The following is a 27,617-nucleotide window of genomic DNA, read 5'->3' as shown; positions in this document are numbered from 1 at the left end:
ATATGGCGGGGAAAAAACAGATGGAAGGCGCAGCTCCTCTAACCCCCACCCAACGGTCAAAAATACCTAATCCCTCATATATCCATTTTAAATATCCATTTCCACACCTTCTTCCCTGTCTACCCTTCCAAACCCCTGAGACAAACACTGGTGCAATCCCATATCAAGACCTAGAGTTTTCAACTTCAATAAACATCTGATCTTCCAGTTCTCGAATCTCTCTTGTAAGTCTGACCGACCTCGAACTGTTTTTTTTTTTTTAATCCTTTTCTTTTCTTTTTTCGTCATATGTTTTTGTCTTTTTAGGACAGAGAATGTCACGTTTTTTCTTAGATATGCTATTGTTTGTGTTTTCTTTTGATTTGAATGAGATTGGTCTTGGAAATGTGGCGGTTGTGTGAGTTTTATTTTTGCAACTGCTGTTTGGTTTTCTGATTGAAGAAATGCTTACAATTGTCCGAATTAAAAATGATGAATATTTGAACTGGTTTTAAGAAGGTAAAGTGATATCGGGTTTGAGGTTGGAATAAAATTTTGCTGACTTCTTTTTTTGTTTTTCTGCAATCAAAGTTAGATCAGTGTGGTAAAAATAGCTGATTAAATGATGGCCCCACCTGCCAGTGATCCAGACCATTTATCTTGCGGGCTGCAACATCGATGGGCAATGCTGAAAAGAAATCTCCTGCTGGAGTGTCCTAGATATCCAAGTGTTGGTTGGAAATAAATGGCGGAAAAAGGCCTACATGCCATGGTAAGAAGTCCATGAATCAGATGGCTCAAATTGTTTGATGGTGTGGTTTAGAAATTTAGTGCCCATCCATGGTTGGACCCACAAACTGAATGATCTGGATTACTGAAAGGTGGGCCCCGTCTGCTATGGAATGCAGGCTTCTTTGATTTTTTCTTTTTATTTAAAAAAAAACCTCTTCTAGTTTGGGCCGAGCATTTTATAATGCCCCTCTAGTCAAAAGGATTTACAGAACAATGAGGCATGTCCATGACTCTGTTCCAATATTACATACAAACCCAAATCTTATGGTATTTAGCAGTATCAGTAATCCAAAATGAACATGGTAATGAGATAATCTGCTAGCCTCTGATGCCTTGCAGGCTATTTAGGTTTAACAGGAGAGATAATGTAGAGATTTGAGTTATGAAGAAATGCAGTTTGACTTGGAATATACTTATAAATTCTCTAGTTCTTACCATTAAGTTTAAAAAAAAAACCAAATAAATTCTTTAGATCTTTCTGTTACCTGATTTGGGGAATGATTTTTGTGATATCTTACAGTTTTAAAAGATTTGATCGACTTTCTTGTTTTTCTTCCATTATAATGAGAGTCTCTCTGGAATGTGATTTATATATGACATCGAAGCTTGTTTTATTTTAATATTTTTATCTGAGTTAGTAGAGGGAAATTTTGCTTTGGAACTCAAGGGAAATGGTCTTAGAATAGAATTAGTTAAAATAAGAAGGTGAAAGACATCTTATTTGAGATTGAAGTTGACTTGACTTGCGCTTGGAGTTCAGCCTACGAATACATGCCAATGTATTTCAGCAAAGAAGAAATGCATTTATCGGTGTTGGTTGATGATATTTACTTCAAAATTAGGTTGAGAGCCTTTTTTTTTTTCCCTCCTTTTTCTATTAACTTATTCAAGTGTCTAAGTGTCAGAAATAGAGTACAATCTATTAATCTAATAGAGAAACTTACTTCACTTGAGTTAAACAAGTCTGTAATTTTGGGATTTTCTTTTTTGCCTTTCTGTTTATTATCTTTACTGTTGAAACATTCATGATTTTATCAGATTGGGTTTAGATTTGAAGCTTTAATGTTGGAACAGAAACCCTTTTGGCATTTAGTGATTTTATCAAATGAAGAGTTGTCATTTGATTCAAGAACAACTGCATCCACAGTGACTAGAATACATTTTATCTGAAATTGTGAGAAAGTACACAACTGAGGAGGTGATGGATTTGAACAAGGCGTCCGTGGGACATCTGGCTGCTGTACATGGGAAGTAACGGTCCTGATTGAGGAGGCGGTGGATTTTGAGCAAAGCGTTCGACATCTCATGTATCTGTAATGACTAGAAATTACATTTTACTTTCAATTGTGAGAAAGTACACATCCCTCCCCAATACATTAGCGGGACATGTTCCCTATACACTTAAGTTGCTAAAGGAGAACATGTGGTGGACAGCTGCTATTGCAATGGTATTCAGATTCATGGACAAAAGCTGGCATATTCTTTCTATTTGGTTACCGTCATGCACTTTCCGTATTCATTTTCAAAACTGGGTGTTGAGGGTTTTAGTATTCTGTGTCTGAAATTTGTATGGCTCTTGTTTGTGTCCAGACAACACTGAAATAGTGGCGGTCATATAACATATGAAAAGTCTTCAGACATACCTGTAATTTTGTTTTCAGTTGCTAGACTGTAATTTCTCAATGGAGTAACCATAGCTTTGATCTGATGCAGTTCTGGGGATTCTAGCTCTATGCTTGGGACGAAGATTTGATTGTTAGATCACTCAGGGCCTTGGGAGTTTTGAACCATGGATGATATAGAAAAACCTTTGCTTGGCCCTGAAAATTTCCACCGCGATGCGATTGACTTGGTAAGGAGTGTACAAGGATACATCTTAAAAGCTAATTTTTGAGGCTTCCACACCATACTGCTCACACCTTGTGGATTATTTGATTTACAGGAGCGCTTGCCACTTGAAGAAGTTTTCGAACAATTGAGAACTTCACAAGCAGGGCTTTCATCAGAAGATGCTGAAGCACGCATGAAGATTTTCGGCCTAAACAAGCTTGAGGAGAAGCCGGTAAATCCCATACTTCACACTCACCTTTTATTTGTGTTGCACCGAAAACATCAGCATAGAAGGCCATTGACTTAGTGGCAGTGAAAAACATCTAGGGACAAAATATTATTTACAAGATGGTGGCCAGACCAACTTATGATTGTTCTCGACATTGAATGCAGGAGAACAAGTTCTTGAAGTTTCTTAGTTTCATGTGGAATCCTCTGTCATGGGTTATGGAAGCTGCAGCAGTGATGGCAATTGCACTTGCTAATGGTGGAGTGAGTTCTCATGAGAACCTTTGCATGCTTTCTCCACTCTTTCAGATTTTCCAAGGATCTGACATTTTCCTTTTCGTGCTAATCCAAGCATTACATTTTATATTTAGATGGTTGGGATAATCTTATTACTAGTATTATTTATTTGCAATTTAAGCAATGGATTGATTTTACAGTTGTTATTTTCTGATTTCTATTTTTTTAAAATTATATTTCAGGGTCAGGGTCCTGACTGGCAGGACTTTGTGGGAATTGTTTGTCTGCTGTTCATCAATTCTACAATCAGTTTTATAGAAGAAAATAATGCTGGGAATGCTGCTTCAGCACTTATGGCCCGTCTAGCTCCAAAAACAAGGGTCAGTATCCATCGTCTTGATTTATCGATGATGCCCTTAGATTAAGAAAGAGTAAAAAACACATTATTTTTGTGGATGACAAAATCATCCATTCCTTATGAAAGAAACTTGAAAAGTTACTCGTCTCAAGAATCTATCATAAATGTAGGAAGTGATTAAGGTGAACAACTGTGTAGAAAACACTCACATTCTGAATCAGCAGAATTCTTGAGAAATAATGCCCTGGATTTTGATTGCATAAATGATAGTCTTTGCATTGACATTCTTTGTATTTTTAGGTGTTTAATTTTTGGGATTTTTATGACATGCCGCACATCCCCCCACCACCACAACACACACACAATCTTTCGATGTCACCAACTACATCAATCTTTCAATGTCACCAACTACATTTTAAGGGGTCTCCTTAGTTTCCCACTTTCCATCAAATCCAAGCAACATACAGTAGCTTATTTCTGAAAATGGTGAAAAAACCCCTAAGAAGTGGTAACCGTGGAAAGTGATCTAAACCCTTCAAAAGTACATGGACAGTGATCTGGATCATTCCAAGATGGTGGACAACAATCTAGACTATTCAACAGGAGGTGGTTAGCAATTTGGATGGTTCAGAAGTAGGTGGACAGTTATCTGGACCATTCAAAAGTATGTGGACATCAATTTAGGCTGTTTTAAGACGGTGGAGAGAGATCTGAACCGTCCCAAGATGGTGGACAATGGTATGGGCTGATCCTTCCATCAATATATCCAAAGATATGACCTTTTTTTAGAGGTATTTCGTCATTTCAGAAATAGGCTAACGGTCATGACTTGGATTTGATGGAGAGTGGTAAAATAAAGAGACTTCTCAAAATGTGGGTCCTAACATCTAAAGAGAAAAAAAAATTGGTGGTTTTGTGTAATTATGCATAAAAATTGGTGGCAATTCATAAAAATCCCTTAATGAATGCTTTCCATGGGATGTTTTAGATTTTCCAAGTTTTGGATCTTATAGACATTCCTAAAGAATGCTTTCTGATCATTTTACCATTTTTCTATACAAATACTTTAATTTTCAGTAACTCATAATTATATATATAAAAAAAACCAAAGTCACAAGAACTAAAAATTTTCTTTAATTTTAGAAATTTCCCTGTATAGATGTTCCCCTGCTTGACATGGCTGTTCTATTTCTGATGAATGAATGATGAGAATCCTAGAATGATGGGAATCCTAACTTGAGGAGCTTTTGTAACTCAGGTCCTGAGAAATGGGCAGTGGCAAGAACAGGATGCTGCTGTTCTAGTACCAGGAGATATAATCAGCATAAAGCTGGGTGACATTATCCCAGCAGATGCCCGCCTGCTTGAGGGAGACCCTCTTAAGATTGATCAGGTAACTGCTTGTGATGTGCAATTCAATATTGTGTATTCTCTTCTGCATTGAGATTTCGGTTGCTTCATTTGTTATTTGCAGTCACACTGAACCGATCTTTCATGGCCTGATAAATTTTCCCCATGAAAGACTGTAACTATTTGAAAAATAGATACAGAACTTTTCAGTTTAACTAGGAGCAACAACTTCATGAGATTTTGTATGCTTGATGCAGTCAGCTCTTACCGGAGAATCTCTTGCAGTCACAAAGAGGACAGGAGATGAAGTATTTTCTGGTTCAACGTGTAAGCATGGAGAGGTTGAAGCTGTTGTGATTGCCACTGGTGTTCACTCTTTCTTTGGGAAAGCAGCACATTTAGTAGACTCCACTGAAGTGGTTGGACATTTCCAGAAGGTGAATACATGAACAGATGAAACAGTTATGATTACTTCAAATGGGTATCGTGTGCTTTTCAGAAAGATAAATAAGAAAAAAGTACCATTGATGTTTCACAAAATTACAAAAAAAAAAAGAAAAAAGGATTTCATGATCTGATAATGAAAATAACAAAGTACCCTTGATATTTCTGGAAAAGATAGGATATTTTCTCTCAGGTAGATATCGTGTGTTTTCTGAAATTATGGAGCAACCAGGATACTCTAAACAAAGCATTATGTTCAGTTGTGCAGATCATCGCTGCTTGCCATGGAAAATTGAGGCCTGTTCGGATGCATTTGTGAGAAAGGGGGGTTTTCCAAAGTAGAGGGTTTTAAGCCCAATTTTTTGGTTGCCCCACAAAACCAATCGGATTGGTTTTCATTAAGTTGGCATTCTAGTGGTGAAATGGAGATTTGCAAAATGCATCCTAAACACACATAAAAAAACCCCGGTTCACTCAAATGGGTGTTTACGACTCAAATGCCCCTTTCGAAGGTGTGTCCAAACAGGCCCTTTAAGTGTCTTAGTTATGTTTTGGAAAATCAATGCACTCTTATATTTGTTATACAGAGAAAAGTCAACACTCCCTCAACTTGATTTTAAACAGATGTATTTAGAGAATTTGATATTAGTCCAAGCAATGCAATAGGATATGCAACCATCATGTGGTGTTTGCTTTTGTTTTTGTTTTTTGTTTTTTTTCTTCTGTCCAATTTAATGTAGATATAGGATGAATTACATAATGTATGATTGGTTTCTCATCTTTCTTCAGGTTCTTACGGCCATTGGAAACTTCTGTATCTGCTCGATAGCCGTGGGAATGATTTTTGAAATCATTGTGATGTTCCCTATCCAACACCGTGCATACAGAAGTGGAATCAACAACCTTCTCGTTCTCTTAATCGGAGGAATACCCATTGCTATGCCCACTGTATTGTCTGTTACACTCGCAATTGGTTCTCACCGCCTTTCTCAGCAGGTACTACTCTATTTAATGATTATCATCACTCGTTGTTTCCTACACACTTATGTCTTTGTCTTTTATCTTCCTTAGGGTGCAATTACCAAACGGATGACTGCCATTGAAGAAATGGCTGGAATGGATGTGCTCTGCAGCGACAAAACTGGAACACTTACTTTGAATCGTCTCACAGTTGACAGGAATCTCATTGAGGTATAAAAACTTAAGTTTAGAAATCTCATTTATATCTTACATAACTAAGTTATTCAAAGAGAATCAGTGACTGAAATGGGAATGGAGTTGTTGCTTGTTTGACCTGTGTTAACTCAGTTGCACAGCATAGTTCAAAAACCCGAAAACCTGACTCAATGTCCAACTGGGTCGGGTCGATTCAAAGATCAAACGAGTCTTCACTTGATTCTATTCAAATAATAATAATTAAAAAATATGCAAATTATATTGTTTGGTGGTTAATATTAACTTGCTGGACACATTAAAAAAATAAAAACACCATTATTAAATACAAAATGAAGTGCTTGGTGTGGTGGTGATAGGTTTGTGTCCTCTCTAGCTGGTTGATGATTTGAGTTCACAATTATTTTTTTTGGTTGCATCTTACCAAGAAATCAGTTGACCCTGGGTGAGTGACTTGGTTGAGTCATGCCAAGTCGACTGAGTTTATGAGCCGACTCATGGAGTCTGACTCAAGCTAGTCAGTGAGTTTCCAAGAAACTTGACTCGAAATCTAGTAGAGTTGAGTTGGCTTGGTCTAGTTTCGACTTGAGCCACCAAGTTATCAAACTATAGTTCAGAGTGCGATTAAACTTGACAAACACTAGTGAATAGCAAATCTGGTTTGATGAGCTATGGATCTAAAATGGGAATTTTAGAATATAAATCTTCCCAATAGCTTTCCATTTAGGAGTTCCATTATCATCTTTTCAGCAACTCCCAATGATTCAACATCTAGAAATAATCAACATTTGGGCTGGCAGCTTTTGAGTCTAGGATGCTTATAGGAGTTGCAGTCACATGTCCTATTAATGGAATTAGCTGCTCCATTGTTTCTTAGTACTGATTGAACAATACCTGCTATTGAATAAGTGAATTTTGAATATATAACTGCATGTACGAGTTCTATCCTCTTTATTTTTTGTTCTAGAAAAGGACTTCTCTAAAACTGATTCTTCCTAGTTGCTATAGATGAATCTTAGTTTCTTATTTCTTTGCTATGTTCTAAGATGGGACCTCATCCGAATACGTTTTTACACTTCCCAACCATCTTTTAAAGACTAATTAAGATTCTTTTGTGGTAGGTTTTCAACAAAGAAATAGACAGAGACATGGTCGTCTTGCTTGCAGCCAGAGCCTCGAGACTGGAGAACCAAGATGCCATTGATACAGCCATCATTAATATGCTTGCTGATCCAAAGGAGGTAACTAGACCATTTTTTAAATGAGGCTATTTTATCATGATTTTTTGCTTTAGTCTTTATAACTCGGAGAAAAACTATAAGCAACTGTTTTTCCTACAGGCCCGGGCAAATCTCACAGAAGTACATTTTCTGCCCTTCAATCCCGTCGACAAGCGGACTGCGATTACATACATTGATTCTGACGGTAACTGGTATCGAGCTAGCAAAGGAGCTCCTGAACAGGTATTTGCAGACTTGAATAACAACAGAAAATGCTCCACAAAATCCCCGTTAGATAATGGATGGAAACTACATTCACTGGTATAAAAATTATGGAGCCTGTTTCCAATTTAAGGATGTGCTTAGCAAGATTGCATTTTTTTTTCATCTCTGTGTTCATCAACTATATTTATGAATTTGAAAATCCTTAACAAAGACAGTGGAATTTTTCCCCATAAGACGCTACTTTATTTTTTTCCTTTTTAAATCTATATTGTACAAAGTCTCAACAAGCTTTATGCAGAATTTACAAGCTCTAATTTCACATTTATCACGCACAAACAATTTCTGTTTCCTCTTTTTGTAGTATCATGTCCCACTTTTTCTCCTCCCCTCTCTCTCTCCCTCCCTCCCTCTCTCTCTATTGCTTATTCAGAACACTATAACCACATCTCAAACCATGAGGGTCTTTGCTTCAGATACTAAATCTATGCCAAGAAAAACATGAAATTGCTGGAAGAGTTCATGCCATCATTGACAAGTTTGCAGAAAGAGGACTGCGTTCACTCGGGGTTGCTTATCAGGTATAGCCGAAACACTTAAACTAACTTTTTATTCTAAGAGAAAATTAAATTGTGGACTACTATATGGTAGAATTTTACTTGCCCAAGGAACTAAAACCAATTTAGGTTTTCAATGAATATTGATAACTCATGATTTAGAAAAATGAAATTGGAATTTCAAAACCATAGTTTGCATTCCTTTTCTACTCTTATCGTTTACCTGCTGTTGTTCTGACACATTCATCATTTTTTTTTTTTTGTGGTGGTGCTTGAATCAATGCTCGAAAAATATTTAGCCTGTTCCTGAGAAATCGAAAGATAGCCCTGGAGGTCCATGGACATTTTGTGGGTTGTTGCCATTATTCGATCCGCCTAGACATGACAGTGCCGAGACTATTCGTAGAGCACTAAACCTTGGGGTCTGTGTGAAGATGATTACAGGTATGTTGTTTGGGTGATGTTTATCGAGATCATGGGATTTAATGTTGGATTGATAAGTGTTCTCATGAATAAATCGTGGGATTCAATTTTGAATGGAAACATTTCTGACTTATCTTTTTTATGATCCCAAAAGTCTCAAAAAACTTACCATGCCTCTTGAACTGACTAACTCTTACCTCTTGTATCTATCTGAAACTGAAATGCTTTGTGCTAAATAGGTGATCAGCTGGCAATTGCAAAGGAGACAGGACGGCGTCTCGGCATGGGAACAAACATGTATCCTTCTTCAACGCTTCTGGGCCGTGACAAAGATGAACATGAAGCACTTCCCATTGACGAGCTTATTGAAAAGGCAGATGGCTTTGCTGGTGTATTCCCTGGTACTTGAATCTTCCTCAACAGTTTCATGAAGATTTTTATTCTTACAATTTCTATACATCCCACAACATGAAAAGATTCTCAAATTATTTAGGAGTAAATTACCACATGAGGAATAAGATTGGCTACTAATTGTTGGACTATGCATATTTAATTGATTGTTTTCTAATGGGACATGCATATTTAATTGATCATTTTCTGTGATCAAGTTTATATTCAATTTTTTTGAAATTGATTCTTTTCATCCTGGCCATTCAACCGTCAGAACACAAGTATGAGATTGTGAAAATCCTTCAAGAAAAGCAGCACATCTGTGGAATGACAGGAGATGGTGTAAATGATGCACCAGCTTTAAAGAAAGCCGATATTGGAATAGCAGTAGCAGATGCTACAGATGCTGCTAGGAGCGCTGCTGATATAGTCCTGACAGAACCTGGCTTAAGTGTTATCATTAGTGCTGTTTTAACCAGTCGCGCTATATTCCAAAGGATGAAGAATTATACAGTTGAGTATAACATATTTCCAGCTGTCAGAAAAGAAATCTTCAAGTCCAACCAGTTGGACTACAAGTTACAGTCCACCCGGCAAATGACTGCCAAATTTTCATGTGTGCGTGACATCCACCCATCCAATAGGTTGGCCCCATCATGAGGACCACCATGTGCAAAAATCATCCAATCCAATCATCGACTGGCCCATATTTCTATTTTGCTGTTTATCAATGGCTAAACAAATTGTTTTCTATGGTGTGGCCTACCTGATGAGTAAATGGGATTGCTTTTTGTTTTTTTTTGGTTTTTTTTTCACACTAGGAGATCCTCATTGTGGCCAACCTATTGAAAGGGTGGGATGTCACATGCACTTGATAGGTTGAGGTTATCATTTGGGTGGACTTCGTCCAACGGTTGGACTAGAGACCTCCTAGTCAGAAAATGTTTGTATAAAAATATTAATGACTATCATGAAATTTGCAGATTTATGCCGTGTCGATAACCATAAGGATTGTGGTAAGTTCTGTACATTTATGCTTTGCTTTTTTTCCTTTTTCATTTTAACTATTTTGAATTAACAAGAATCGTTCCTGTTGCAGCTTGGTTTTGCACTCCTTGCGATGATCTGGAAATACGATTTCCCTCCTTTCATGGTTCTCATAATAGCCATTCTGAATGATGGTAATGCTTCTTCTAATACTGATCTGTTCCTTTTGAAACTCCAACCACTGCGTTCATGGATATGACAGCAACATCTTCCACCATCTGATATAGCTGCTTCTTTTGCTAACAAGTCATTCTTGAGATACCATTGATTGTCTCATACTCACTACCATCTCTTATGGAATTAGGGACCATCATGACCATTTCCAAAGATCGTGTTAGGCCATCTCCAAAACCAGATAGTTGGAAGCTCAATGAGATCTTCGCAACAGGCATTGTCATAGGGACTTACCTTGCGCTAGTTACAGTTCTGTTTTACTGGGCCATTCAGAGAACTACTTTCTTTGAGGTATAAGTTATAATTGTCTTGATTACCTACAGAGCTGTTACCTGGAAATCCATGTCTCATTTTTCTAACGGATGTCTTTTCATCTCAACTGGTTGCAGACTCACTTCAACGTGAGGTCTCTAAGCAGCAATAGTGAGGAGATATCATCTGCCATATATCTGCAAGTGAGCATCATCAGCCAGGCTCTCATTTTTGTCACCCGCAGTCAAGGTTGGTCGTTTATGGAGAGGCCCGGGACCCTCTTGATATGTGCATTTGTGGTGGCTCAGCTGGTAAGATTTCTAATTTGAGTTTGATGCTTTCGATGTTGATCTGTAGGGCTACCATGTTGAGTTTTAGTACTTAGATTTAAATTCATATTTTAGAGACTCCTAAAATTTTAATAATCTTTAAAAGGGTTTTACTGAGGGTTTTAAATTCAAAGGGTTTTGGGGCATCCAATCATCATTTAGGATGATTCATTCAATAGTACCATTGCGAGCAAGCCACGGTACAAGAATCATTCTGATCTGATGATCTTAACCCTTTGAATGGAGCTAATTTGCAACAACCGCCTGTTGTTTATGAGCCATAGATCATGTGGTTAGAATGATCAAACCAAATTACTACTTTGGAATCATAAGAAATACAAAGTGGGATCCATTGAATGGATGTTTCAAGATGATGATTGGACCTATTTTATTTCTTCACTCAACATTGGCTATCCATTTTCCATGACATTGACCAGTTCTTTAGGATCATCCTATTGATGTGATTTTTGCACCATGGCTTGCTCCTAGTTGTATGAATGAATGAATGATTTAAATCAATGATTGGGCATCCTTTGTATCATTCAAAAGCTTTGAGGACGTTGGTAACGTCCTCATGAAGGTGGGGAGGTTAGCAAAGCCCATTGCACTAAAATTTTAATGTAACTATGATTTTGATTCTTGAAGAGTAGTTTGTCCTCTATATGTTGTTCTGCATCGATTATTTGTCTACTATATGGGTTTTCGATTGTTTCTTTATTCTCCATGGAATGCAAAGCAAATGAGCAAACCACATTTATGTCTGCACTCTACTAAGGTGACCTACTCGCTTGTGGTCGAGATGGCAGGGCCTTTCGAATCTCAAATCTCCTCTGCATCAGTGCAAGGTAGAAACACGATTACGTGATTAAGCCTTAAACCTTTGGCAATCTTTTTCCAGCCATTCTTTATAAAATTGGCAAGTTTTTCGGTGATCAAGTCAAAGCAAGATTAGAAATCAAAAGACTAGTTCCTAGTTGAGTCAAAGTTTCTAATCTTTTCTTTTTTCTCTAATGGGTCCATGAAAATCAAGTCAATATAATTGGGTGTGAATTGTTTTGAAATAGTTCATGTCTTCTCCAAATGGTGTTTGGCATATCCTGAAATGAGAACTTTGAACATGAAACAAATCAAGCCATAGCCTCTCATAAGAAAATCCACAAGAAATCGAACAAGATAGACTGGATCAACATTACTCACCACTGTAGTAGATTTGCACCATTTGTGTTTTTGACTTGTTCTAACCTGGTTTGACTCCCTAACACTATTATTGAGTCGGCATACAGGTGGCTACCTTGATTGCAGTATACGCACACATCAACTTTGCTTCAATCCAAGGCATTGGCTGGGGCTGGGCCGGTGTTATATGGCTCTATAGTTTGATATTCTATATACCCCTAGACATTATCAAATTCACCGTTCGTTACAGTCTTAGTGGAGAAGCATGGAAACTGTTGTTTGAAAGAAAGGTTAGTTCGGTCCTTTTTTATTTCACTTTTGTTTATCCATCTCACCAACTTTCTACTTTTCCCAAATGAAATTGATAAATAGAACCGTTGACACGATGCCTCTTTTTTTATTTTCCTCAGTTTGGTTTGTATCACGATATTGCTTTTCTTACAAGTTTCCTTTCCATGGATTTTGGCAGACGGCTTTTACTACAAAGAAAGATTATGGGAAGGAGGACAGGGAAGCAAAGTGGGTACTCTCTCAGAGGACTCTACAAGGGTCTATCTCTACAGATTTAGAGACCAACGGAAGGCGTTCCTCTCTAATTGCAGAACAGGCCAGGCGACGTGCCGAAATAGCCAGGTAATAGATATGGCATGCATTTGACCTTTCTTCAAGTATGCTGTTTGTCCCATCATATATATTACTTGGAAATCACTGGGTACATTTGCGAAGAGGAAATTAAAAACATTTGGCCGAGTCATTCTTTGGCCCAACAATCTGAACATGTGGGTCCCACTGTCAAAGTTTCATTTTTCATGTGGTGCGGCCCATCATGGATGGAAGGGATCCAAAAATATCCTCCAACAAGTACTCCTGTCTGACTAGGCTCTTTTTAAATGTGGACCATTGGCTGAAATGCAAGCCTCCAATTGAATGGCTAGGATCAGGTGATGTTGGAGATATTGAGGCAAGGCCGATCCCATGATAGTGCCCCATAAAATGAAACTTAGATTACCAAAAGGTGGAACCCAAAAAGCACCATTAAAATAGTTTCGTTTTTATCAAGCATCAGATAATAACATTAATTCCTCATGTAACTTTTACTAGTCAAGAGGTATGGTGTTTTCTTGAAGTAGTGACATGGGAAGGTGATGCATTCTGCAGGTTGGGAGAAATACATACATTAAGAGGACATGTAGAATCAGTAGTGAGGTTGAAGAATCTGGACATTAACGTAATCCAAACAGCTCATACGGTCTGAACCTGTGAAATGGAAATCACACCAGTGGTGGAGAAGTTCTCGCTTTCTTGCTTCCAAACCTTGGAAATTTTGTATGCAAGGCACACAGCTCAAACAGAGATGCTTAGACAAGATCTTCTTTTTTTTTTTTCATAATAGGTAATGGGTGAAGTTGGAATCTGTGACCTCAATGTTAGAACTTGAGGTCATCGCCACCACTAGAAGGCTCAATTTAACTTGGACAAGATTGGTATCTGGAAATAATGATGAAGAAGACAAGGGATGGTGATGGACATGACATTCCAAATTCAAGATTCACAAATGAGTGCCGCAGAATTCTTTCCACTTCAAAAAGATCCTATTCAGTTTGGAAGGTCTTTTTTCCAACAAAACATACATTTCTGTCTATTTATAGTTCTTTATCCGATATTGACACAAGGCATGAACTATTTGTATTGAGCATTGAATAAACCTTCTCCCTTCATGATCATCAACGTGTAGTGGTGGGGTATTGGTAGAAGTTATTTCTTAGCAACAGAAGCTAGAGATGATGGCTTGAGCTGGGAACTGATATCTCTGCCCCCTTAAATTGTTAGCCCCAACCCCACAAGCACTAATTGGTAATTACAGAGACAATAAAAGCACCCCAGAAATGAAATAAGTCATCACTAATTACCCTTTTAAGGGCAGAAACAACATTTTTAGGGGGGGTGGAAATACCTTTATAGTTACACAATATTCAACTTGAAGTGCTGCTATTGCTTTGGAATCTCATGCTTCCTCGAAACTAATGGTAATAAAAGTTTATTTTCTACTTGTTGCCCACACCCGCTTCTACTTCCTGCAAATTCTGGTAACTCTTCGACATTAATAATGCAACTCATTATCTATCACTAGTTTAATCTATTTTTATCAAGTGACACATTTAACAAACGAAAGATGTCTACTCCACCAAAAACTTGCGTCTACCAAGAAAGAGAGAGGTCTCAATCCAGTACAGATTCTGAATGGTCAAATCAAAATAATTGGAAATAAAAAAAAAAGAAGATGTGTAGTTTCTTTAACCCTTACTGTTGACACTGTCAACAGCACACTCCAATTCCTGCTTTTGTATCTCACCTTACTTTGTTTTCACTGATGATGTTCATCTTAGTCTTTGTTTAGCTGCAAGAAAAACAAGCTTTAGATAGAGGACATCTGAACTCGTTGCCTTCCAAGCCTTACAGAGTTCACATAGTCTGTAGGACTGTGTGCTGAAAGACCGGGGATTGCCAGCCCCACAGTCCTAAGAAATATCGAAAACCAGCCCTCCTTGTATTCTGGGCCATGTGTGTAGCCCATTGTCATGCTCCTGATCAATTCCCAAACTGCATTCAGGTGATCCGGAATCACGTATCGCAGCCCAAAGTAATTCCTGTTTGGCTCCTCGTCCACATTCTTTGGGAAAGAACAAAAATAAGAGAAAAACATTATAAAATCAGTAATGGAAACGTTCTCAAAATAATCTGAGAACAAAAGAATAATAGGCATGAAAATTCTTCAGAAAACTGAAATTCATGATGTAAGAAGGTGAGGATGTTCATGTCGAAATGAGCAAATATACCCATTAAAATAGTACTGCAAGATCCTATACTACTACCAATGCATAAAATGGTGGGGTGTAAATATCATTTCCCCATCTAATATATCACGTCTTATATCAGTTTCCAGTTCTCTGTGGTGTTTTTTTTTATACCAAAAGACAGATCCATGTATAGTTGCAAGAAGCGTGAAGAGAGGCAGAAACAAATTCCAGTGCGGGAACTGGGAAGTGCCTGTTTCAAAATGTATAGCAGTATGTATAGGTAGGAAGTGGGAGCTGGAGTGAGAGTCCGAAGTGTGATTTGAAGTGGGGGTGGCACCTAGTTAGAAGGATCCTGCAACTAAGGATCCATGCACAAAAAATACCTGGACTGCAACATGCTCAGTTTGTTTGACCTGGGTGCAAATATGCAGCTTTCAAGTTCTTGTCAAACATGAATACTCGGAAAGTCTATTGATTAAAAGTTTCATGATACGCATTTAACGTCATACTCAACTGTTCTGAGTGATTTACACAAACATAGAAGTTTCCACAGGTTCTACAAAAGGATAGAGACTGACAAGACAGCGTTGATAATGATATCAACACGATAGCTTCTATCTTTTGAGCCATCTATTCTACTCTCGGATATGATCACAATGCAGTCGTTGACTCAAGGCTTACTGACTTGGAAGCCAATCTGATTTCAACTTCCTTGTCTGTAACTTACCAATTGTCTGATGGGTTGTCAATAGCAAAGGAGACATGCAATGGCTACATGCAAGAGTGGGATTTCTGAGCCCAATGGCCCTGTGCATGCAAATCTGGACCATTCCTCACATCTGCACTGCTGTATATGTGTAGCTGCCTGAAAGTTTAAGCCGGTCTAGTCATCAGATGGGTTGTGCCACATCCATATGAAGAAAAAATGAACTGTTATAATGAAATGACCAATGATAACGTTCAAGGTATATGTCTAGGCACCTGATGGCTGGACCTACATGATCCTTGGGCCACACCATGTAATGTGGGCCAACTTGATAAAAAAAAGCCTGGTTCTCTCACAAACATGCCTCATTGGCATGTACAGGGAGAGTAGGATTCAAAATCCTAATCCGGCAAACAGCCATAGAAATTCTCCCAGTAAAGACGATCAAACCTTGCAGCAACCAAATAGAGAAATTTTCAGGCCCCAAGGAGCTAAACTGTGCAATGATAACTGTCTTTGTGACCAGTGTTTTAAATATTGACGATATCGGCCGATATATCCCACAATATATCTTGTATCCCACCTGTGCGATACGAAATGCACAAGTAGTGCGATATATCCCACATGTTTGATCCGGTGAGCACTTTCAATTTTCAATCTGTTTTTTTTTTTCTTGTAAATTATGTTAAATCAATGTCAAATTGTTATAAATCCATGATTTTTTCATATTTTGTATGAAAAATCATAGATTTGGAGCTTCGATTTCGAGATTTGGAGGAGATGGGCCGAGTTGTGGAAAATTTAAAAAAAAAAAAAAAACAAAACAAAACAAAATTTCTCGATTTCTCGCAAATCGGTTGCAATCTTTGTATGCAAACATAAATTCAAACATGTTACATGTGTGTCACCTAATCTAGTGATTCTTCTTTCGTTTTTGAATGTATTGCTTGTGTTTCCACATATTTTCTTACATTTATAAATTATATGAATAGACTTTGAATATACTTGCATCAATTTAGTTAGACAATGCATAGATTAGGACTCCATATAAAGAAAACCTATTATGTGCACTTGTTATATATATATATATATATATATATATATATATATATATATATATATATATATATATATATATATATATATATATAAGTGTATTGATATCTTTTTTTAACAATCGGTTAAGTTTCATTGAAAAATTTGACCAATTTCCCAATCTTTTCAACAACATGGGTATTTTATGTGATACAACCGATGTATTCCATGCGATAACCGATATGTATCCATATCCCAAGAATGCAATACGTAACGTGATACCAATATTTCAAACATTGTTTGTGATTACCACTACTAAAAAAACACAGCTCAATCCGCTTTGTCCAAGATCCCAAGTCTTTAGGTCTAGATTCTAGGTTTTTGTTCATTAACTTAGTTGTGCCAAATCTAGATACTGCAAGATGGGTTTGCTTCTGAATTTTCAAAAATCGGTCGGTTGGTGATAGGTAGGACCACACCCATATGTCACCATGTAGAAAAACTTACTTAACTGTATTATGGAAAAACACACAGGAACATTTCGATGCTTACCTGCTCAACGTAGCAGCTGTTGTAGTAGAGGCACAGCCCAAAGTGCTTATACAGGAACGTCTTGTCATCATATGGCAATCTTGGCACCAGATCATTGCTGTAAACCAATCTATAGTATCTTGGAACTGGGACATTCAGATGAGCTTCCATGAAGCTCCCCAACTGCCTGTCCCCTACTCTAGGCTGACCGAAAGTATACACCCCCAACAGCCTTTTCATCATCTCCTTCTCCTTGTGTAACAGCAGTACTGCTGGGAATAGTATCGCTAGTGCCCCACCCAAGCTGTGTCCCGTCACGATGAATTTCGCATTCTTGTGCTCGTTGAGTAGGATCCTGAGCCTGCTCCTGACCGCATAGTACGCGGTCATCTTGGCCATTTCTGGTAGGACACCATCCTCATCGTCCTTTGAATCAGATTGAGAGTCAGAAGCCATGGCACTCTGAGGGGGCTGTTTTCTGCCATTTGAAGTGTCCTCTCCAATCTGGAGGAGCTCCTGAAAGGTGGTAACCTCGGCCCGATTGCCCAATCCTAGGGCCTCTAGGAATCCCATGTGGACCTTGCCTAGTTCTGGGATCTCAAACCAAGAGTAGTCAAAGTCGGTGCTCCAATCGTCAGCGTCAAAAGGCTCGGTACCCCGGAAGCTGATCAAAACTAGACTAGCATCTTTGGGCTTGTCACAAAGGATGAAAACTTGGGTGGAGTAATCCTTTTCGAAATCTATGAAGTTAATTGGCAATATCAGAAAACAGATAAGTTTGATAAAAGAAGAGAGGGAGAAAAGGAATGCAACAACTAGTAGCATTTTGACATGTGGACAATCCCATCATAGATATCCAGCTGGTAAAAGGAATTCACACCAATTGAACAATCCTAACCATCTGATCAATAGCTCTGAAACTGGACAGCCAAGGCCTTTGATAACAAAAAATAAAATAAAATCCAATCATCAATCTGAACATCCATTGGACATGGGCCACCTTGGACTGCTCTGGTTCTCAATACAATAGCGATTAGATTCTGCTATCTAATTTTCTGGATCAGAAAACAGACGGTTATAACAGAAAAGGTGATGCTCAGATGGTTAGGTGTTGGTAATATGGACACGGGGCCTGTTACAACCAAAGAAATTGTATTAGTTATCAGTTACAGTTCTATTGGGAGGAGGTCATTAATATCCTCGAATGGCTATTGAGGAGAAATAAAATGGCCCTCTGGGATTTGGATTTATAAATATGGTTTTGAGCAGACCATGGAATCCATCTGCCAATACAGCAAAGGAGGACCATTTTCAAAACCTAATAGCAATAATGGCTACCAGCTTCAGAACACTGATTGCCTCTTCCAGGCTTTGATTCTATCGAAGCGTTAGGATCATCTGATCAATGTGAGTTTTAGATGATGAACGATGAAGAATGTACCATCCAGTTGATTGAACAGTCTGTTCCTCCAATGTAATTAGTTACATTTTATGATCATTCCTCAGTCAATTCTCTCCATTTTGAACTGGGATGATAGTGCAATCTTCATCGACATTTGAAAACTCAAACACGGATATTTGGATTGGTGGAAATAAAAAAGTAGCTGAGGAAAGGAAAGTGTCACACATGAGGAAAACCATGGAAAAGCTTACCTTTTCTTCAGGTTTGATAGTGGAAAAGGAAATGGCCAATGAGGAAATATGAAAAGGAAATCGATTTCCTCAATCGTCGTCATTCGCAAACAAGGGAAACCATCGCATATGAGGAAATCAATTTCCTTTCCCATTCAACTTGACCGAGCCAATAAGGAACTCACTGGTTTACAATAAATTGGAGCCCAAGATCAATGCTTCATACATGTTGTATGAGTTAAGTAACATGCCCATTTGTAGGCCATTACTGGAGGTATAAGATTGACTGGGTGTGGCATATCCATTATTGGGCCCACTGGATGAATGGTTAGATATCAGAAAAGAGGGAACCACCTGTGTGGTTACTTGGTGGAGCAAAATACATAATGTTGTTGCCCGGATATCATATAATACCTCTCAACTGTAAAGGATACATCCAGTCAAGGCAATTTCAGGCCAATAGCCAATCCATGGTAGAGGCCATGTGATGGATGGTTTTGATCACCATACACATGTACCAAAAATTAGCTTCATATGGTTGGAACTATCGAGTTTAAGGGGTGGACATATCACAGCCCTACCATAACCATGCAAGGAGAGGATTCGTTTGCTTACCATTCCAACCATTGTAGAACTCCACGAAATGCATCTGAATTTGTGAAACTACAGAGGTCAGTCCATTGAATAAAAACTATTTGAACAGGATATGAAGTGATTTGATAACCTACAGCTGCATTTGGATGAAAAAGTGAATTGAATTGCAATTGATGAGCTAATGAAGTGGAGATAAGTGCAATTGATTTACTTTTAAGTTGGATTTGAAATGAATGTAACTGCCTTTTGAATGTTACTTCCTCTTGAGACAGGCAACTTGGCTGAGTTGGATGCAACCTGTCCGAGTCAACTCGATTTCTGTTGAGTCCGATCTGGCTCGGCACCACAAGTCAGAATCGAGAATAGAGGGTGACTTGGCCCAACTTGTCCAAGTCACCCACTGAGTTGCGACTTAACTCGGGACCTAACAAGTCAGTCCAAGTAGCCAAGTCAAAAAACCATGCTATTGACTAACCTGAATGATAAAAACTAAAGAAGATGAAAAAACAAGAATTGGAATATTGGAAAATTGCTTATATTTCATTGACTGTGGATTCGAATTTATTCATGAGGAATGGACTCAAATATGGAATAATACAATAAATACAAAAACTGATAAAAGAGGAAAAAAATACAAAGGATCAGACTATTTTCCTAATAATCTGATCCTTCCTAATACTGAACGTTCATGATTCATTACACTTGTGCATCCAAAAGCAGCCTAAATAGGGAAACATAAGAAGATGCTTGATTTGGTACTCCACATGGCACCAAAGGATAGTCCCCGGGCATGCCAGTGGATGAACCAGCCCATATTCATTTTTGGACCTCTGCATCAATGGGCCGGTCCAGCCAGCCTAGGGTTTCATTGCACTTGGCTGGACCTAGTCCGGGCTTGGACTACAGGCCATGTCCAGTGGGCTGGGGTGGGCCTAAATCAGGAGCATGGCGGAATAATCGGTTGGGCTCCGGCTAGGTTTGAAAACTTTATATTTTGGATGTCATGGGTGCCCGGGCTTGGGCTTTCCTGGTTTGAGATCGAACCCTGGCTGTTGACAGCCCTACTGGATGAAATCACAAAGAGTCCCACCATCTGCTTTTAGTAGGCCCCAGTGAACTACATCCCTATTTAAAATACCTTCTGTTGAGGGTAATAGATAAACAGTAGCATGAGAGAGTAGAAAGCTTGCCTTCCAATGATGGACAACGATGTTTCTAACCACAAGAGCATTTTCATAGGCTAATTTGGAGGTCATCATGCAAAGGTCCATAAGTGCCCTGTTCCCCGTCCCATCACCGATTCCTCCGGTGAGTCCACTCAGTGAGCCACCCTTGTAGAGGTCTATTCGCCCGTCTAAGTGCCCAATCGCGCTAATGAAGGTCTCTGAATTTCTATGTGGCATTACAACTTTCCCTGCACAGATAATAATAGCTGTCATGCCCTTAACAATGATGAAATAATGAAAACCACGAGATTGCCTTATCTTAATTACAGCCTATAATTACCGTTCGACTTGTCCAATTCAACTCAGACTCGGTTGGACCTGATCTGATTTGAGACTGTGAGTCAGAATTGAAAATGGGGGGTGACTACACTGAGTCACTCCCAACTTTGCAGAGTCCCGACTAACTTGGGACCGAATGAGTCGGTCCGAGTCACAAAGTCCTAAAACCATGGATCCACTTGACAAATGGAAAGCTTGATTTTTGCACTTGGTTATATTCATCATAGTAAGCTGACTTATATGCTTCTATTGATTGTATCAGATGTTTAAGAACCATGGATCCACTTGACAAATGGAAAGCTTGATTTTTGCACATGGTTATATTCATCATAGTAAGCTGACTTATATGCTTCTATTGATTGTATCAGATGTTTAAGAGCCCATCGCCTAGCTCTTGTCGCTCCAATAAGTCAGAACTCAGCTGAGTCAACTTCTCATCAACTCAGCCAATCAGTCCATGTAGAATATTAGGATATTGTTCTACATCTATACCCTCCCAAATGAGTCGTAGGGTACAAGTGGGCTCACTGAGCCAAGCTTGCTATTAAGCTAAACACCCGCACCCAGTACTCTCCGAGTCAGCCAGCTAAGGAACCAAATTCAATTTGGGCCACTGTTAGCATACATGTGTGTTAAATCATAGTTTTAGAACTCACTGACCTGGCTCAGTTGAGTCAACTCGTCATGACCAGGTATCGAGCTGAGTCACTAGGAAACTCTTACTCAATCAATTTGAAATGACTCGAACTGAGTCACTTGGTGTTGTGACTTTTGAACTCATGAACTCACCAAAAGGGAACCAAAGATCTGTTATGAGCACTGAACCTATGCTCCTATGCTACCTGTATTGCATACTTACACAACCATAATTATTTTCAATGTTATTACTACTCAAATATCGACCTGAATCGAGCCCTCAAGTCAACCCAACCTGATCAGACATGAATCGGAGTCGAGTTTTAGGGGTCTTGAACTATACTTGTACTAAACATGTCCACTCATGCATGGCCCCATGCCGAATTCCATGACTCAGAATACCTAAAAGCTAATGACTGCACCCAGCCAGCCCAAACCCAGTCCAAAACAGATGGGCCAGGATCAAATTCAGCAACGGCCATGCCCATTCATGTCCTCCACAAAATCTTCATTTGAAACAGTAATTAAAAATCAGCTGAAATCACATCATTTACCTCTGAGTATATTGTACACTAACCCCAGCAGATCACCGTTCTCTGCTAGCAAATTCAAGAGGTACTCAATCAAGAACCCGGTCCACTCCGTCGGCTTACCGAAAATCGCTATGATCCTCCGAACGATAATCGAAACAACAATCACCCATCTATGGTCCCCTGGGATGGGGCCCAACTCATCCGAGCTCTCAAGGAATGAGGTCTCTCTGGGCCCATCTGGCGATAGCAAGAAGTGGAGCACGTCGATGGTCCGGCCTTTGTGGGGCCACACGATCAGATATCGGCACTTCTTCGACGGCTCTCCATCGCTCTCATAAAGGGGAGGAATGGCAGTAGCCATTAGAGAAGTCTCTTCTCTGATCGTCTCCCTCGATCACACGCATCATGAGTCATGAAACCAAATAGATAAGGGTGGTTACACGTGTGCACTGAAATCAAGTGGATTTATACATCGGGATAGGTGTCATCATAACGGTTATGTCGTTCTTTTCATGGACGGACAGAATTGGATACGTCTCTTGTAAGAATTACAAAATGGAATGGCATTTATCTTTGGCGGTTTTGGGGCCGTTCACAGGTGGGGTACCATGTGGACTGAGTCTCGCCTGATGGATGTGGAGCTCTACTCAGTTTTTTTCCTAACTTTTTAGTTAACCGTCCATTTGCTGGCTACTGGTAGGATGGGTACCGCAGACAAATTAACGGCCCTGATCACTGCAGGTAAGCCCATGCGTGCGGTGGCCACGTTTTAACGCGTGTCATAGTGGACCACATCAAGTCAACCCAAGCCCAGCCGTTTATCATCAGACCCCAGTCTGGACCATTCATCTGGATCTGATTCAATCTCAAAGGATGTCAAAATGAGCGGAGACCCGATTCAGTTATTTATCAGCCTAAATTCAAGCTCTAGCCAGGCCCATAACTAGCCATCTAAGAAGCCATTGGACCATTCAACCGATTTCTAGCCCTTCCTCATCCAGTAGTCCACGCAAAAGGGGTGGCAATGGACCGGGCGGCCCACCAAACTTGGCCTGAGGGCCGCACCTGGGCTTGAAATGTATGCTATAATCAAGTGGGCCACCATTGTACCAAAAGATTTAAGGTTTATCTACACTTGTGACCAATTCCTATCATGGTTTTAAGACTTGGATAAGTCTGCAACAGCTTATCCAAGTCAATTTGGACAAGTCTAATGCGTCTTGTCGGAGTTGACTCCAGACTCCTTTAGACCCAATCCAGTTCAACACCACCAGTCCCTTAGGGGGCGTTTGGCGCAGGGTGTTAGATGGGATTAAGTGGGATGGGTGAGTTGGTTGATTAAGCTTAGACTCAAGCAAGTTGTAACTTGACTCAACGTTAAATGAGTCGAGTCTAGTATCGAGTCCTCAGTCCTCATTTAATGTACATGTGCAGTTTAAAAACATTTCTTATAGGGTCATGTTTCAGTTGTCCACTGTGATTATACATGGTGAGACTTGTCAGGGATGACAGATAATACATTATTATTATTTAATTTTTTTTAAAAATTGAACTATCTTGAACTTTTATCATATAACTCTTTTACTTACAAAGAATCCCTAGCCCGGCTCTACCCTATCCTATCCCATGGGGCCAACAACCCAAGACAAAGCCTTTTCGGCTAGACAAAGGCCGCCCCTGACCAACCAATTGCCAACCCTACTTACAAAAGTGACCAAGGGCCTAAATTCAAGTATGGAAGGCAAATGGGCCGGATTCACATCCCAGCCTGATTCGACCCTAGACCGGTTTGGGCTGTGACTTGAAGCCCATGAGTCGGACCACGGTCCTGATTTTTGGATAGGATAGTTAATTGGGCTAGAATTGGGCTTGCATTTGCCAAAAAAAGCCTGTAAACAGGTGCAGCCCGGCATATTTTGGTGGTCTGCAAGACTGCTAGTGTGCCTGGTCCATCTCAGCCAGCCCAATTTGGCCTGAACCTGCCGTATGCACCCGTGACCTATGATTACCAGGGATTTAAATTGGATACTGACCCTGCCTAGGATTTAACTGGACGGTAGACTCTTACCAAACATGAGCTCATGCATAGCTTGAGTATGCACTTGGCTAGGACCCATCTCTGACATTGGCGTGTGAGCCAATCAAATCCCACCACATTGCCTACCATCTCCACTTTGTACGGGGCAGTACTCAATCTATCTCCAATTAGCCAACAGACTGGGATGGACAACTAATATATTTGAGGCCACCATGTTGTATATGTGAAATCCACTCCATCCACGAAGTTGATTCCGGAGCAAAAATCAGTCAAATCCACAACTCAGGTATGTCACAAGGTAGGGAACAACAGGGATGGAAGCCAACCATAGGCTTGTGTGTGGGGACACCAATCACACCATGGTGTGTTTGTTTCATCAAGCCCGTTCAACGCGGTTTACATTCTAAAAATTGAAGTCTCTGGTCCAACAGGTTGGATCACAGGTTATGGTCCACCGAATGGATGAATAGAACATCCAACTCGTTCAATAGATTGGCCCCAATTTGAGGAACAATTCATGGACCACACTTGTATTTTAACGTTTATCAATTGGCTATGTACTGTTTTCTATGGTGTGGCTCACTTGATGATTGAATAGTGCTGATTTTTTCAGTAGGTGATCTCGTGGTGGGGAAAACCTATTAGGAGGAATGGATTTCACAAGCACTTAACAGGTTTGGAAGTTTTATACTCGGTGAACTGTAAACTGTGGTCCAACCAGTTGGACTTGAGACTTAAAAATAAAACTCAAGACACTATTTACGTGGCACACGTAGATGGGCATGATCTCTTGCCCATGGACATCGAGACCCTCGAGTTCTGTCGCACGAGAAAATATAGGTCGACACGTGGCAGGTCACCTTCTCGGATCAATGCACTAGGGTCCCATAAACAAGCGGGCCAAGATAGAAGCGTCATCTGCGGGCCGACCGTATCCGTTCCTACCGTGCAATTTTCATTTCGTGAACGCCTACTGCACAAACCTCCTTTAGCCCTTTTCCATTGCTTGCGGGACGAGGAATTCCTCATCAGCAAACGTCCAATTTGCTAACGTACTAGATTCCGTGCACGTAGGGCCCATATTTCAGAAATCCAAACAGTTGATCTGATGGAATCTTTGTGGATGGATTATAACACAGAAAAAAAATAATAATAATAAATCGAACATTACGTGAACAAATCCACACCATTGATCGAGAAAAGATAGACGGTTAAGTAGCCACGCACTATCTGAATTATTTCAAGAACATCCCCAATCCACAGTGAGGCCTATGCGATCAACAGCTTGGATTGATCCCACCCGCAGAGAATCCCGTAAATCATAAGCTCTAATGGTATAAACTCCTTTCTTACATCATATCCGTTGCTTGTGCGTGGGGTTTTGAACCTCGCGCTAGGTTACTCGCTGCGTAACTTTCACTTATAACCGAGAGCCACGTGGTGTGGCACTTTCACAAAGCCCACACCACACATCATAACCCGAAAACTTATGATGATCCCACACTCAGGTGGGCTACACCGATGGGACGCCCATCATTAGTTTTGGGTGGGGCCCACAGGGATATTTATATATTTCTTATCCCATCCATTCAGCTGATGCGACTCATGACTCAAAAATTACTGGATTCCAAAACTCAAAACTCAGGTATCCTATATGACATGAATTTTGAGGGTTGTGTAACGCTCAAACAAGGGGCAGAGTGTTCCATGGACGGATGGATTTCATTCACCCTCAGTCATTTCCTCCACTTTAGAGGACGGATGGATTTCATTCGCCCTCAGTGTCATTTCCTCCACTTTAGAGGGCGGCGGATTTCATTCACCCTCAGTCATTTTCTCCACTTTAGAGGGCGGCGGATTCCTAATGTAGAGTGATTTTAGGTAGTATGAACTATTTTAGTATCCCTATTCAAGGGTTATAGACTCATTGTTTCCGCTAGTAATATTCAGCAAATTTATTTTAACTTTCTAAAATTATTTTGAAGTCTCTATCAAGAGTACTCCAATAAGCTCAGTGAATTCGAGCTCATTGCATTCATCCCTGCGTAACTTACGTAGATACGAAATCACGCTACGGGCCTACCGTGATGTATGTGTTTTATCCAGCCATACATCCGTTTTTACAGCTCATTGTATGGCACGAGTCGAAAATCGAAGCATATCCAAAGCTCAAGTAGACCACACTGTAGAAAACAGTGGGGATAATAACTTCCACCGTTGAAAGCTCCTTGTGGGCCATGGAAGTTTTGGAAAGGTTTCAACGGTGGTGTTTTCTGTGGTGTGGTCCACTTGAGATTTCTATATGCTTCAATTTTCGGCTCATGCCCAAAAATGGGATGAAAAAACCGATGGAAGGTGTGGATAAAAATACATGCATCCAGGTGGGCCCCATAGAGTATCCACACCACGCGCGTGGTGAGTTCTTCACTATATAATCCGCGTCCACTGTAGAGAAAGGAAAGTAACCGCGCAGGTACACTGGCGGGCACGCAAGCGTTTCTATATGTTCTAGAAATTTTCAGTTGTTTATCTGTGAGCGTTTGGATGTCCAATTAAATTGAATTACGATAAATCAAACAATGCCCCTGAAACGATCCTGTGGACGGTTTAGTCGGTGGCCCATGATTACGAATGGAGTGAGGATAGCCAGCAGAATGGCCAGATCCTCTAAATTGAACTAAGTTATTGCAATTCATTTTAATTGAGCATCCAAACACACTAAAATCTGTGAAAATGACTTCATACATACAATACGTACCTCTCAGTAGATTGAAAGGTAAGCCAAGCAGCCCTCCATTTTCTGAAAGCAAATTCAAGATGAACTCTAACAAGATCCCAGTCCACTCCATCGGCTTCCTAAGGATTGCAATAATCCGCCGGACGATGATCGAAGCGACGATGATCCACCTATGATCATCCGTGATGGGGCCCACCTGATCATCTGACCTCTCCAGGAATCCAACGGTGGCGCCTCTGTCTCCCGAAACTAACATTTGGAAAATGTCGACCATTCGGCCTTTTTCGGGCCGAACAATCAGGTATCGGAGATTGGAATTTGGCTTGTGAGCTTCTCCTCCTTTTCTTTCTTCACCAGCCATTGCAGCTCTCTCTCTCTCTCTCTCTCTCAAGCGCACTCTCATCGGGAGCAGTTGTATTTATTGCTCAGGAGATAAAAAAAAAAGGTCACGTGTGGCATTGTGACAAGTATCGCGGAGATTTTGAAAATCTCGCAAATTTCACGAAAAAATCATGAACGATTATCACGAGATTACTGCAAAATTCCCTGGGCAGTTTTTAATTTATCACGAAATTATTGCGATTTTATGGAATAAATAAGGATTTTTACCGCATAATTTCTAAAGAACGCTGATTGCGCTGGCTGTCCTCAGCTCCACAATCAGGGGATGAAATGACCGAATTGCCCTGCT

The 27,617-nt window shown here is 39.8% G+C and overlaps 2 protein-coding genes across 5 annotated transcripts; one reads left to right on the top strand and one right to left on the bottom strand.

Annotated features, from left to right (window-relative positions):
* Window positions 1–24: 24 nt before the first annotated feature.
* Window positions 25–13,905, top strand: LOC131251827 (ATPase 10, plasma membrane-type). 3 transcript variants are annotated; one of them, XM_058252792.1, is made up of 22 exons: window positions 25–224; window positions 2,500–2,623; window positions 2,714–2,833; window positions 2,995–3,093; window positions 3,309–3,446; window positions 4,683–4,817; window positions 5,032–5,211; window positions 6,008–6,214; window positions 6,290–6,409; window positions 7,513–7,632; window positions 7,732–7,854; window positions 8,310–8,414; window positions 8,690–8,834; window positions 9,053–9,214; window positions 9,478–9,716; window positions 10,187–10,219; window positions 10,303–10,384; window positions 10,555–10,715; window positions 10,814–10,987; window positions 12,289–12,471; window positions 12,651–12,814; window positions 13,340–13,905. In XM_058252792.1, the coding sequence occupies exons 2-22, from the start codon at window positions 2,561–2,563 to the stop codon at window positions 13,434–13,436; spliced, it is 2,850 nt and encodes a 949-aa protein (XP_058108775.1). In that variant the 5' UTR covers window positions 25–224; window positions 2,500–2,560; the 3' UTR covers window positions 13,437–13,905. The 3 variants fall into 3 exon arrangements, with proteins under 3 accessions (XP_058108775.1, XP_058108772.1, XP_058108773.1); XM_058252789.1 differs by having other exon boundaries at window positions 2,485–2,623; XM_058252790.1 differs by lacking the exon at window positions 25–224 and adding an exon at window positions 622–751 and having other exon boundaries at window positions 2,485–2,623.
* LOC131251828 (triacylglycerol lipase OBL1) lies at window positions 13,552–27,322 on the bottom strand. Of its 2 annotated transcripts, none has more exons than XM_058252793.1 (5): window positions 26,948–27,322; window positions 20,668–20,891; window positions 19,499–19,532; window positions 17,273–17,991; window positions 13,552–14,852 (listed from the first exon to the last, which is right to left on the bottom strand). In XM_058252793.1, exons 1-5 carry the CDS (start codon window positions 27,285–27,287, stop codon window positions 14,598–14,600), a joined length of 1,572 nt encoding a protein of 523 aa, XP_058108776.1. In that variant the 5' UTR covers window positions 27,288–27,322; the 3' UTR covers window positions 13,552–14,597. The 2 variants fall into 2 exon arrangements, with proteins under 2 accessions (XP_058108776.1, XP_058108777.1); XM_058252794.1 differs by lacking the exon at window positions 26,948–27,322 and adding an exon at window positions 22,173–22,640.
* Window positions 27,323–27,617: the final 295 nt, after the last annotated feature.

This window comes from Magnolia sinica, chromosome 7 (genome assembly GCF_029962835.1).
Source record: "Magnolia sinica isolate HGM2019 chromosome 7, MsV1, whole genome shotgun sequence".
Lineage (NCBI taxonomy): Eukaryota > Viridiplantae > Streptophyta > Magnoliopsida > Magnoliales > Magnoliaceae > Magnolia > Magnolia sinica.
Note: the sequence above shows the minus strand (reverse complement) of the source record. Positions and strands in the feature narration are given on the sequence as shown.